At 39.3% G+C, this 14,786-nt stretch overlaps 1 protein-coding gene across 1 annotated transcript in view; it reads right to left on the bottom strand.

The window, feature by feature from the left end:
• The window catches only part of map3k5 (mitogen-activated protein kinase kinase kinase 5), a 189,942-nt gene that overhangs the window by 43,430 nt on the left and 131,726 nt on the right, over window positions 1–14,786 (bottom strand). Inside the window, exons 19-20 of the mRNA XM_043685981.2 lie at window positions 6,547–6,704; window positions 1,197–1,374 (exon numbers count right to left, since the gene is read on the bottom strand). Coding sequence (XP_043541916.1) covers window positions 1,197–1,374; window positions 6,547–6,704 — 336 coding nt within the window. The remainder of the gene's footprint in view (window positions 1–1,196; window positions 1,375–6,546; window positions 6,705–14,786) is intronic.

The raw sequence follows: 14,786 nt of genomic DNA, 5'->3' as shown, positions 1-14,786 counted from the left end.
ATAATCGCCCTTGAACTGAGAAGATGGTCAGGCCACTTTAGGGGGCAACTGAAAGTCAACCACATTGCTATCTGTCTGGAATCATATTTAGGCCCCACCTAACATAATTATTAGATTTCCTTCTCTGAAGGGTATGAGTGAACGAGAAAGGTTTTTACAACATTTGTCTGACCTTTAGCTCTAGATTTTAAACAAATTCAATTTTCACCATCTGCTAGAGTGGCATCTAGCATACTACTGCTCCCTCCCCTGCAACAATATTTTGTTCTGCAAGAAGAGGGATGATCATTCTAGAGAACAGAACATATTTTCACCAAGCAACAGTATCCAAAAGTCTTGGATCGCAAGAACAGTTTGTGCTCTGGTCGCAAATTGATAAAGGATTCCTTCCAAACCCATTTCACCTATAATGCGAGAACACTAAAAACAAATCAACTTGGATTTGGACAAGTTAACCCTTGTTTTCTTGATGTTTGATGAATGAAAACTAACTGGAATGAGTGCTTCATTTCATTAAAATGTAATAAACATTTATAATTAGATTGAGTTTTCCACATCTTCAAAACATCCAAAATTGACACAAGAGGCGAGTAATGTGTTCTGAAATATAGTCACTGTTGATTTATAAGTAAACACAGTGAGCAACAAAATGATGAGCATCTAGTTTTTTTTTTGCTGCATTGCTCATTGACGAAGAAACACTTGCCAGATTACAGAAGAACTCTATCTGTCCTTCATTGGACAGTACAATACGATCTTTTAGAGTCAGTCAGTATTCTGATTAAACATATGAACAAAGTGATGGCAGTTTAAACAGTACAGCATTCACTCAACATTGCAACGTAAGTGCAAATAGCTTTTAGTTTTAATAACAGGCATGCAGGTTAGCTGTTCAAGAATGTTTAAAAAATCTTTCCTGTTCCATTTCATAAAATGTTTACAAAAACGCTGGACATGTGAATAATCTTGTTCAAATGCAAAAGCAAATTTGTAATTATTAAAATGGCATTTACTAATTTGTTTGAAACATATGGGCATTTGAAAGAACTTTAACTCTTTCAGGGAAATTGTATTGCATCCAGTTCTTCAAGGACTACTTGCACCTCATTATCAAGGTACAGAAAGATCACACAATTTACAGGTTGAATCTCTAGAACATCATAATTATGACAGACAAGTATTTTTTATTGGACTACCTTGTTGTTTTAGTTGAGTCTTTTTCTTTCTGCTAGTAACCTTCAGAAATTCATCTGAAAGTAATTCTGAAGCTGTAGCACGTTTGTCAGGTTCTGGTTCGAAGCAACGCAGTATGAAATCCTTGGCTTCTGGTGACATGGATTCTGGAATATCGGGATGAATTTTAAACATTCCAACCTGTAAAGATAGCAGAGTGAGACAGAAAAGTACAGCACAGAGATGCACTGAAGATATAGAACTGTTTGCTTCTTAGTTTATGAAAAGCCTCCAAAATCAAAATTCATCTCAGACAGGACTTATTCAATGATTCATACATTTTTGGCAAAATAGTATTTGGAGCCTTGAAGTGGTAGTTAATAGAAGTTAGTACTCCTACCAAGTCACAGAAATATAGAAAATAGGAAGAGTTAGTACCCTAACCTCTAACCCATTTGGCCCTTCAAGCCTGCTATGCCATTCAATATGATTCTAACTAATTATACAACTCAGTACCCTGTTCCTGCTTTCTTCTCATATCCTTTGATTCATTTTGCTCCAAGAACTATATTCAACTCCCTCATGAAAACATTCAATATTTTGTCTTCAGCCGATTTCTGTTGCAGAGAATTCCATAGCCTCACCAGTCTCTGGGTGAAGAAATTTCTCCTCATGTCAGTCTTAAACCTTAAACTGTGACCCCTCATTCTGGACTCCCAGTCATTGGGAACTTCCTTCCTGTGTTTAGCTTGTCTAGTCTTATCAGAATTCTCAAGGTTTCTATAACATATGCCTTCATTTTTCTAAACTCTAGTGAATATAATCTGAACCAATCCAATCTTTCTTCAAAAGTCAGTCCTGTCATCCCAGGAATCAGTCTGGTAGGCCTTCTTTGCACTTCCTCAGTAGTCAGAACATCCTTCCTCAGGTGAGGAGACAAAAACTGCACACAGTATTCCAGGTGCAGTCTCATCACTGCCTTGTAAAATTGCAGCAAGATATCTCTGCTTCTGTACTCGAATCCTCTCACTATGAAGGCCAACATACCATTCGCTTTCTTCAACACCTGTTGTACCGCCTGTGTGCAGTTTTGAAGGATGAGGGCATATCTCATAGAAACCTATAAAATTCCAAAAGGACAAAGGTAAGATAAATGCAGGAAAGCTATTCCCAGTGAATGGGGAGTGCAGAACCAGGGTCACAGTTTAAAGATATGGAGTGGGCCATTTAGGAACGAGATGAGGGGAACGTTCTTCATCAAGCTTAGTTCCAATGACTGGTGTACAGGGATAGAGTCGAGAGTGTGGTGCTGGAAAAGCACAGCAGGCCAGACAGCATGGAGGAGCTGGAGAATCGCTAATTTGGGCATAAGCCTTCATCAGGCATGACGTACAAGGATACCCGGGTCTCATTGCATCTTTCACTTTCCCAAAGCATCACCATTCAGATAATTATCTGCATTCCTATTTTGCTGCCAAAGTGGATAACTTCATATTTGTCCACCTTATACATCATCTGCCCACTCACTTAACTTGTCTAAATTGCACTGAAGCATCTCTGCATCCTCCTCACAGTTCAGCCTTCCTCCCAGCGTTATGTCATCTGCAAACTTGAAGACATCATACTTAGTTTCCTCATCTAGATCACTAATATATGTTGTGAATAGCTGGGGTCCAAGCCCTGATTCATACAGTACCTCACTAATCACTGCCTGCTACTTGGAAAAAGACTTGCTTTTTATTTTCTTTCCGCCAACCAGTTCTTTATCATTTTAGTGCACTATCCCTAATCCAAATGTGCTTTAATTTTACATGCTCATCTCATATATGGGATTTTATTGAAAGCCTTCTGAAAATCAAGTAAACCACACCCACTGGCTCCAACTCATTAACTCTACTAGTTATTTCCTCAAAAAATGTGTAGATTTGTCATCGTCATTTCCATTTCACAAATCCATGCTAACTGCGCCGGATCCTGTCACGTTTTATAATGGACTTGTCCCACTACTGATATCAGGCCAACAAGTCTATAATTCCTTAGTTTATCTCTACCTCCTTTCTTAAATAGGGGGTTACATTAACTATTGGAACAGTACATTAGCTAATAATCCATAGGAACTGTTCCACGATATATAGAATCTTGAAAAGATAGTTACCAATGCATTCCTTATTTCAATGGCCACTTCCTTAAATACTCTGGGATGTAGAAAATCAGGCCCTGGGATATTAATCCCATTAATTTCCCTACTAATACTAATTTCTTTCAGTTCCTCCCTGTATTGTCCAACAGTTTTGGGATGTTCTTTGATTCTGTCTTCATATAGGAAGACACTAAGTATGTGTTTAATTGGTCTGCTATCTCTCTGTTCCCCTTTATAACTTCCCGTGATTGACTGTAAGGGAACTACATTTGTTTTTGCTAATCTTTTCTTTTCACGTGCAAATGCTTCAATCGGTATGCTTCCCACAAGTTTCCTCCTGTACTCTATTCACCCCCCTTAATCTTAATCAATCCCTTTGTCCTCCTTTGCTGAATTCTCTAAACTGCTCCCAATCCTCAGGTCTGCTGCTATTTGTTTTAGCCAATTGATATGTGCTTTCTTCGATCTACAATCATCTCTAATTTCCCTTGTCCAGCCACCTCCCATGGTTAGGCCACCTTTCCTGTTTTCTTTTTGTGCCAGAGAGTAATGAACAACTATAGCAATTCCTCTATGTGCTCTTTAAATATTTGCTATTGTCTATTTACTGTCATCACTTCAAGTAACATTCCCAAGTTAGCAAAGCAAACTTACAAATCATGCCATCATTTGTAACAACTTTAGATTGAAGACTCCAGTCTCAGAATCAAAGACACCACTCTCCATCTTGACGACAAATACTATGGTCACTCTTCTCTAAGGCGTCTCACACAGCTTGATTGCCAATTATTCTTTTAAAATAAATTTCTCTTCATCTCAATTCTAAATGGCTTGTTCTTTATTTTGAGATTATACTCTCAATTCTTGACCCCCACAGAGACAAGAAACAACCTTTTGCATCCAAGCTGTCTCTCCCTTTAAGGATTTCTCAAGTTTCTGTGCAATTGCCTCTCAATCACGTCAATTCCAATGAACACAGAACTGGTCTAGTCAATCTCTTCTCAATGAACACTCTCATTATCGTAGGAATCAGTCTGACGAACTTTCGCAGTGCTCCCACTATGACAAGCACAAACTTCTTCAGATACGGGCACCAGAACTGCATGCAATTCTCCAAGCACAATCTCACCTTGTAGAGTCATCCCAGTAGTCAAATTTATTGCTGAACTCTGCTTTCTGTCCATTAAGCAATTCTCAATCCATGTCAGAATAGTACACCCAATTCCACGCACTTTGTAATATTGCTTGATGAAGTCCCATCTATGACATTATTAAAACCTTTCTGGAAATTGAAATGTACCACATCCACTGCTTCCCACTTATCAACTGTGCTGGGAACATTCTCAAAACAATTTTCAGATTTCTCAAACAATTTCCCTTCATAAATCCATGTTGAACTTCAAATGACCTGTGCAGGTTCGAAATTACAGAAAGACTACAGGGAAGTACCAAAAATAAAACCCTAAAGTTTCAGAGTGCTACACAGTACAGAAAAAAAAGTGCTACATTTTAAGTGGATTTTTACATGTAAAAATTAAGCTGTGTATTACAGTTGGCAGCTACAGTCAACAAGCTAACCAATCAGTGGTCAGCTAATTAAAATAAAAAGACAACTTCCTCATGGCACATAGGGGTCCTATCAGCTGCTGCAAGATCCAGAGATTCTGAAACAAAATTACTTCATTTTTATCGAATAAATAAGTTTCCTTTCATACAAAATTAATTCATGCACGAACTCCATGCTTTACAACAAATTACTGAACTCACGGTATCCATGTAGCTTTTCTTCCTTCTCTACACCACTACATGGCCTTTGTTAACGTCAGGGTGACCAGTGAGCAAAAACATAACTGGACCAGCTATATCCATGACCAGAAGCTCACCATCACCTTCTCAAGGGGAATTACCGATGGGTTAAAAAATTGTATGCCTTGTCCGCAATGCCCTCTTCCCATGCAAGTATATACCAAAAGAAATTGGTTCAGCTGGTTTAAACACATTTTCCTTGATCTAAGAGATCTCTGACATTGACTGGTATACAATATTAATTTCTATATCCTGTCATAGGATTGTTAGAGCATAGAGAGGGGTTCTTGAACTCTGAGTCTGCAATAGCTTTGTATAGGAGTGATTTACCCAGTGCATCACTATCTTCGCCCTATTTTCTCTTTCCAGATAATAATCCTATTCCCTGTTGAAAGCCTCAACCAAATCAGTCTTCACTATATTCTCAGTCAGTGCATTCCGAATCTGAGCCAATCACTGGGTGCAGAAGTTTTCCTCATGCCATTACTGCTTCTTTTGCTAATTCGCTGAAAACTATGCCCCTGTTCTCAATCCTTCCACAGTGGAAACATTTACTTCCCCTCCCTCCCGCCCCCCACTTCATCTGCTCCTGCTTTTGTTGAGGATATTCCAATTTCATAAGAGTTTCCTTCCAAACTGCCTGCCACAAAGATTACAATAAAAGGTAAGATCAGGAATAAAAGCAGAAGATTGAAGCCAGAAAAACCATCATATCCTTCAATGCCACAGAAACCTCCTGTATACAGAAAAAATCTGAGCAACGCATAAACTAGTATTTGGGTTTTTTCCAGCTGAGCACCTCACACAGCTTTGCTGGTACATTCGATAACTTCCAAATTAATTTTACAAAGCAGACTTTGACCACTTTAACCAATTGTCTGAGAGATGCTATGTGGATATTCCAATCAATGAAACTAATTTAGGGTTTTTTGAAAACTTTTTTTTAAAAACAAAAGGAACTTTATCCAAGGGGCTCTGATGAACAGGAATCTCCATTAGGCAGAACAAAACTGAGAAACAGCAAGAGAGAGGTGAGAAGACCACCTGCCTATGTCATTTTAAAGAGATGATGTTACAAATTATCTTTGTAGAGTGTAGTGGAGACTTTTAGGAATGGAATAATGATGCTTCTTATTAGGAGGTGGACATTCAAGCATAAAAGCAGCAAAGCAACACGAAAGGGTTTCTTTCCCCAGCTGTAACAATTACAATCTTTTGGAATATCCTTCCGCTGTGTATAGATTTTATTCAGACACTTGTTCATCATTCAGATCTGAAAAATGTGCTGGATACTCCAGAGTTAACCTAGTGGTGCTCACCAACAATACCAAATGGCCTACTGTTGACATTTTATTTATTCTGCGTTGGTTTTCCAAAGGTCAGAATACACTATACAGCACATTCATTCATTAAATGTAAAATCTTACCTTAAACATAGCAGCCTGAGGTTCTCCTAGTTCATAAAATGGAGGTTTCCCTGTTGCCATTTCAATAATTGTGCATCCTAATGACCAGATGTCAGCAGGCTTTCCATAACCTCTTGGTCCTTTATCAATAATTTCAGGTGCCATGTACTGAAGTGTCCCTGAATAGCAAAGCAAAATCACATTCACAACAGTGCAGACTCACCAGTTTGTCTGGCATTTTTAATTGAATTTGTTCATTTGATAAGGTTCCCCATGGTAGGCTCATTCAGAAGGTCAGGAGGAATGGGATACAGGGAAATTTAGCTGTCTGGATATAGAATTGGCTGGTCGACAGAAGACAGTGAGTGATAGTGGAAGGAAAGTATTCTGCCTGGAAGTAAGTGGTGAGTGGTGTTCCACAGGACTCTGTTCTTGGGCCTCTATTCTTTGTAATTTTTATTAATGACTTGGATGAGGAGATTGAAGGATGGGTTAGCAAGTTTGCAGACGACACAAAGGTTGGAGGTGTCGTTGACAGTATAGAGGACTGTTGTAGGCTGCAGCGTGACATTGACAGGATGCAGATATGGGCTGAGGGGTGGCAGATGGAGTTCAACCTGGATAAATGCAAAGTGATGTATTTTGGAAGGCCGAACTTGAAAGTGGAGTACAGGATTAAAGACAGGATTCTTGCCGGTGTGGAGGAACAGAGGGATCTTGGTGTGCAGGTACATAGATCCCTTAAAATGGCCACCCAAGTGGTCAGGGTTGTTAAGAAAGCATATGGTGTTTTGGCTTTCATTAACGGGGGACTGAGTTTAAGAGCTGTGAGATCTTGTTGCAGCTCTATAAAACTTTGGTTAGACTGCACTTGGAATACTGTGTCCAGTTCTGGTCGCCCTATTATAGGAAAGAAGTGGATGCTTTGGAGAGGGTTCAGAGGAGGTTTACCAGGATGCTGCCTGGAATGGAGGGCTTATCTTACGAAGAGAGGTTGACTGAGCTCGGACTTTTTTCATTGGAGAAAAGGAGGAAGAGAGGGGACCTAATTGAGGTGTACAAGATAATGAGAGGCATAGATAGAATTGATAGCCACTGACTTTTTCCCAGGGCAGAAATTGTTAACACGAGGGGTCATAGTTTTAAGCTGTTTGGCAGAAAGTATAGAGGGGATGTCAGAGGTGGGTTCTTTACGCAGAGAGTTGAGAGAGCATGGAATGCGTTGCCAGCAGCAGTTGTGGAAGAGAGGTCATTGGGGATACTTAAGAGACTGCTGGACATGCATATAGTCACAGAAATTTGAGGGATCGTACATTAGGTTTACTTTACAGAAGGATCAATGGTCGGCCCAACATCGTGGGCTGAAGGGCCTGTTCTGTGCTGTACTGTTCTATGTTCTTAGGACATGGGCAACACTGACAGGACTACATTTGTTATTCATCGCTAATTTTCCCAAGACAGCAATTCTAAATACTTGTGAGCAAACTGAAGGGAACATCAAGAATTAACCACGTTGAATGGAGTGAAGTGATTTATAGAATGTGCTGGGTGAAGGGTAGCAGGTTTCTTTCCCTTTTGACATTACAATAATCTGGGCGTTTCCAATTATTTTCCTCTTCAGATTCAAGGTATACATTTACCATAGAGAGAGTGCAATGAAAGTCACCAGACCACCTCCAAGATGGAGTAAGAAAGTAGGGCCTATATTCCCTGGAGATTTAACAAAGAGAAGTAATGTCAATGAAACTGACAAAACTCTTACAAGTCATGATATTGGATAGAGACAGGATGTTTTTATTAGCTGGTGAGTCCCAAACCAGGTGACAGTCTCAGAATATAGGGCACACTATTTGGGACCGTGAAGGAGGAATTTCATTGTTTAGTAGCCGGCGATTTTTTGAAATTCTCTATCCTTGGAGGTTGTGGAAGCTTGATAATTGAGCATGTTAAAGACATGGATAGATTTCTAGATTCTAATGACATTGAAACAAAGGGGATACTGTGAGGAGGTGATACTGAGATAATTGATCAACCATGATCTAATTGAATGGCATAGGATTGATGGGTTGACTGGCCTAATCCTGGGTGATGTTTGTAAATTGAACACTACATAATGGATTAGGAAAAATGGGGCTCCAATTCACATGGTCAAAATCCAACCAAGGCAATATGTGAAGGTAGTTCCAAAGGCTCTGATCTCTGAATGCCACTATTAATTAGTTTGGGTGTTAACACATAAATGATGTTGGCATAGACAAGTAAATGAGTGCAAGAACTTTAATTTTCAGTTAAATGCAAAATTCTACACAAATTTGTCACTCTATCAGAACGATAATATGAACAAACGTTTGGAAGAATATTATCGTCCTTAGTTTCAAATACATCAAGACCTGGACAATATCCAGCTTAGGCTGACAAGTGGCAATTAATATTTGTGCCACACAAGTGCCAGGCAATGACCTTCTCCAGTAAGAGATAACATAATCATCCATTACCATCACTGAATCCCCTACTATCCTTTTGTGGGGGTACTGACCACAGGCCCGATTGGACTAGCCATATAAGTGCAAGATCAGATCAGAGGCAATGAATGTGAAGGTAAATAACACCTCCTGACTCCCCAAAGCCTGTCCATCTGCAAGACACAAGTCAGGAGTGTGATGGAATACTCCCCACTTGCCTGGTTGGATTGTGCTCCAACAATACTCTACAAACTTGACACCATCCAGGACAATGCATTCTGCTTGACTGGCAACTCATCCACACAACATCCACTTCCTCCACCACCAACACTCAGTAGCAACAACGTGTACCACCTACAAGATGCACCGTGGAAATTCACCAAAGATCCTTAGAAAGCACCGTCCAAACCCACAACAACTTCCATCTAGAAGGACAAGACCAGCATCAAATACAAGTTCGCCTCCCATCCACTCACCATCCTGGCTTGGAATTTTATTGCTATTCCTTCACAGTCATTAGGTGAAATCCTGGAAATCCCTGCCTAAGGGCAGTGTCGGTTTACCACAGCACATAGACAAGAATATCAAGAAGGCAGCTCACCACCACCTTCTCAAAGACAACTCGGGGCAGGCAATAAATGCTGGCCAGCCAGTGATGCCCATGTCCCACGAATGAATAAAAAGAACTATTGAGTTTGTATTGACCATAACTTTGAGTAAGGTTTCTATTACAATATTCAGAACATAAATTCCTGGTAGTTCTACAAACCCCATGTTTGAACACAGTGAAAACAGACAGAAAGTATTTATTTGATGTACTCTGTTGTCTTTCATAACAACCTTAGTCTCACTTCAACTATTTGTAAAATGCTTTATAGTTCTGACCGTCACCAAATCTTGGTCCTGGTGAAGTACAAATTAAAATACTTTATAACTAACTACAGCGGTCATCTTTTGTTACAACCTGAAAATAATCTCACATTCTGCAAGCGACATCAAATGTAATGTTTCTATTTAGCAGTTTCTCTTTTCAATCACAGCATGGCTCTAATAGCATGGTACTTAAGGATTGTGCTGCATTTTCACAGGTGGAAATTACAACCATCCAGTTAAGGTAACATTGGACTATCCTTAATAAATCTGCTATGAAATTATGAAAAAAAACTTCTCAAAACAAATAATTTGCAGAATCATAAAAAAAGAGAGTCCATTCAGCCCATTGTGTCTGTACTAGCTGAATAAACTACCTACATATTCTAATCCCACTTTCTAAAACCTAGTCTAATGTCATGCTGTGGCCTGATGTGAACATTGACAAATACTTTTAGAATACATATCACCTCAAAAATAGATTCATTTTCTTCAACTTATAAAGTTTTGCATTTTCAATACAAATGTTTATGGTCCTGGGTTCCTGCATGTGAACATAACCTGAAATAACAGAATACAGTTGTCTCACCTGCTGCTACACGACGGCTCCCCGAGTGATATTTTGCACTAACAGGACTTGGTCTCTGCAAACAATAGGAACATGTTCACACCTTGCGTCTTTTTTGAATTATGTGATAGCTTTCCATTGCCTTCTCCATGGCATTGCCTCAGCAATCACTGAATTGCCAACAAATCAGCACCATTTTCTCCTCTGGCACAATCAACTGCAATTGTGTCATGCATGGAATTCTTGCACTTGTCTCAGTGAAAAGAAGATGAAAAGCTTCAGCAACATGCCTCTCTTTTCAGCAGTATATAAACCCTTTATTATAAAAATCATCATGGCTAAATGAACAAACTCAATGACCTCTTGAGAAACATTTTCTCTAAATGAGGCAGAATGTAGACAGAAATGAGGCTGCACTTGTTTTATTTAAAACATTTTGGATGTGTTATCTCAGTTATACACAGACAAATGGAAATAAATCCTGAGCAAGACACGTAGGAGGAACCAAATGTTCCAGTTGTGAATGCCCCTACAAATCAAGAGTTTTTGGATGTAGTCACATCATGGCCTACTATACTGGCCAAGGTTGAAAATTTCCTCGCTGATTTGCACCCAACAAACACAAACTAATTCATAAAGGAAGGGTTTGTGAGCTTGTTCCACACAGTACTGAGAGGAAATTCTCTGGTACAGACTGTCTTTTCTTTTTGCGCAAAGTCCTAAAATAAAAAGTTAACATTTAGATTTAAATATCAAGTTACTGAAAATAATGTTGATGTTATTTATGAATTACTGGTGGAAAGCGCACTGTGTCAAGACAGTGTTACAAATTAAGTATGTAATGTAAGGGCTCTATACATCATCCTTATGAAGAGGAAGGGTAATTCACATTAGTTAATGGAAGCAGTCTTTATTTCTGTAACATTTCATATAAGAGTAACTCCTTACACACTGCTTAGTTAAAATGCAATTCACAATCTATTATTTATGATGTTTCCAATGTCCTTTGTATCCACTACATTGACAACAGAAATTCTGGCATTAATATACAACAAGGAAAACAAACCCCAAAGGCACAGAATCTTTTTGCCAAACTTTTCCAGCAAATTACTTTATTTGTAGTTCCAATCAAACAAGCTTTTAATGTTAGAACAGTGGATATTGCATTTCTGACCAACGGCAATGACCTAACAATTGACTGAAAATCATCAAATTATACTGAAAGGGCCTGAAGTTGAACATGAACGTAGTTTCTTTCTCCACAGATTCTGCCTGACCAGCTATGCATTTCCAGGGTTTTCTGATTTTATCAAATTATGTAAATTCACTTTTTTCAGCTACACATTTATATGTACAGCATACACCAAATCACTGAGGAGGATGCAACAATAACCAGTAGCACATTTAAGAAAGGTTGAACGAAAATACAATAAGAAGTTGCACAACTGCATTTAAAATGTTTCTGCCCATTCGAAAATGCATTAATTTTCTGTATTGCAGTACCCCTATAGTGTGGGCAATTCAAAAGGAGGCACACACAGGCAACTAGCTTTCAAGCTGCTACCATGCCATTCTTCAAACATAGAAAATGCAAACAGTGTAGCCATTCAGCCCTTTCAACGTGCTCTGCCATTCAACATGACCATGGCTGATCATCCAACTCAGAATCTTGTTCCATCTTTCTCCCCATACCCTTTGATCCCTTTAGTCCTAAGAACTATATCCAACTCCTTCTTGAAAACATTCAATTTTTTGGCTTCAACCACTTTCTGTAGTAGTGAATTCCACAGGTTCACCATTCACTGTGTTAAGAAATTTCTCCTCATCTCAGTCCTAAATGGCCTATTCCACATTCTTTAACTGTGACCACTGGTTCTGGACTCCTATCATTGGGAATATCCTTCTTGTCTAGTCCTGATGGAATTTTATAGGTTTCCATAAGACCCCCTCCCATTTTTCCAAACTCCAATGACTACAATCCTAACCGATCCAGTCTCCCTTCATACATCAATCCTGCCAGCCCAGGAATCAGTCTGTTCCATATACAGCTTCCATATACAGAACTCCTTTCCTCAGGTCAGGAGACCAAAACCACACACAATACTCCAGGTGTGGTCATCAAGATCTGTATAAGTGCAATCTGACATTCCTCCTTCTGTGGTTGTATCCTCTCATTATGATGGCCAACATACTATTTGCCTTCTTCATCATCTGCTTCACCTGCATGCTTACTTTCAATGATTAAAATACAAAAATGGCCAGATCTTGCTGCACCACCCACTTTCCCAATCTATCACCATTCAGATAATAATCTGCTTTCCTGTTTATACCGCCAAAGTGAATAACCGCACGCATCCACTTTACACTTCACCTGTCATTTGGAAAAGACCTGTATATTCCTACCTTTTGTTTCCTGTCTGCCAACCAGTTTGCTATCCATGTCAGTACACCACCATGCACTTTAATTTTACTTGCTGATCAAACATAGGATCTTACTGAAAGCCTCCTGGAAGTCCAAGTGGCTCCCCTTATCTACAATGCTAGTTATATCTTTGAAAAGTTAAAATAGATTTGTCAAACGCTTTTTCTCTTTTGTAAATTTATGCTAAGTCACGTTTCCAAGTGCTCTGCTATTAAACCTTTGAAAATGGACTCGCACACTTTTCCCTACCAATGTCAGACTAACTGGTCAAATATACCCCAATTTCTCTTTTCCTCTTTCATTAAAATAGTTGGGTTACATTAATCACCCTCCAATCTGTAGAAAACATTCAATAATCTATAGAATCTTGGAAGATGACCACTAAGACATCCACTATTTCTAGCGCCACTTCCTTAAATAATCTGGGATTTGAATTACTAGGCTCTGGGGATTTATCAGTCTTTAAACTGATCAATTGTCCCGTCACCAGTTCCCTACCGATACTGATTTCATTTAGTTCCTGCCTCTAACTAGACCCTGCAGTCTCCAATATCTTTAGGATGTTATTTAAATCCTCCTTTGTGAGGACAGAACCAAAGTATGTATTAATTGGAATGCCATCTCTGGATTCCCCTTTATAGTGGTTATATTCCAACACTCGTGTTTCGAAACATTCAGGAAGACATGCTCTAATTTTTCTTCTTTCCTGGAGAGTAGGTTCAGGTTTCATTGGCAGCACAGGTAATAAAAAACAATAACCAGTAACTAAACTTAATCAATTATTACTTGTGACCTTAATCCTGCTACATTCTGGACATAAATTAAAGCACACATTATCAAAAAAATCCACACATTTTTTAAGTGAAACCTTTAGGGTATAGGTTTGCTCGCTGAGCTGTCGGTTTGATATCCAGACGTTTCATTACCTGGCTAGGTAACATCATCAGTGGTGACCTCCAAGTGAAGCCAGGTAATGAAACGTCCGGATATCAAACCTATAGCTCAGCGAGCAAACCTATACCCTAAACCTCAACCTGAGCTAAACCTTCACAAACCTTGCTGAAAGTGAATCTGTTTGATGTGAGCTCAATTTTGTTTTCTCATTCATCATGCTATAATCTCTCATGACAGTGTTGTTGATCATCAATGCTTGTACACAAGTATGCAAAAAGCAGTTAATTGGAGTGCAATATTATTGTAAAGGTGAGCTGTGCCATAGGTGTGACAAACTGTTGAGGATGGATGTTGTCAACCCTACAGAGTATTGCTGGACTTGACCGACACATGTTGTTATTTGAATAATTTTTATGTATAGAAAGCGTCACAATGTTGCTGAAGGGGCAACTGCACTCTGCCCCAGTAATAACTGGTGCGGATCCACCTCATGAACATCAACAAAAAGGCAGAGGACCATCTCTAAAGCATTAGCCTCCTGACAGAAAATCAATATCTATCATTACATTTACTTCTTCTTCTCGGTTACACACAGACAGAATCATTCAGAGTCATAGAATTCCTACAGTGTGGAAGCAACCAATTCAGCCCATCAAGTCCACACCCATCCTGCGAACAGCAACTCACTCAGATTCACCCCCAACCCTATCCCTGCATTTCCCATGGCTAATCCACCTAGCCTGCACATACCTCAACACGTGGGCAATTTAGCATAGCCTCTCCACTTAACCTGCGCATCTTTGGATTGTGGGATGAAATCACCCAGAGGAAACTCCCACAGACACGAGAAGAACATACAAACTTCATCCACACAATCACCAGAGAGTGGAATGTGAGATGGTCCAGGTGAGACAGCAGTGCTAACCACTGAGCCACTGCGTCACAGAGATGCACCAGAACCATAAATGGCTGACAAGGGCAAGCACTTGAGAAACATTATTGCCATATACACTTTTCAACTTTAGCATAAAATCAGCAGATAGAG

The sequence above is a fragment of the Chiloscyllium plagiosum genome, unplaced genomic scaffold (genome assembly GCF_037043375.1).
Source record: "Chiloscyllium plagiosum isolate Xiang-an unplaced genomic scaffold, Cpla_swu_hap1 HiC_scaffold_3, whole genome shotgun sequence".
NCBI classification, from domain to species: Eukaryota; Metazoa; Chordata; class Chondrichthyes; order Orectolobiformes; family Hemiscylliidae; genus Chiloscyllium; species Chiloscyllium plagiosum.
This window is presented reverse-complemented; position numbering and strand designations above follow the sequence as displayed.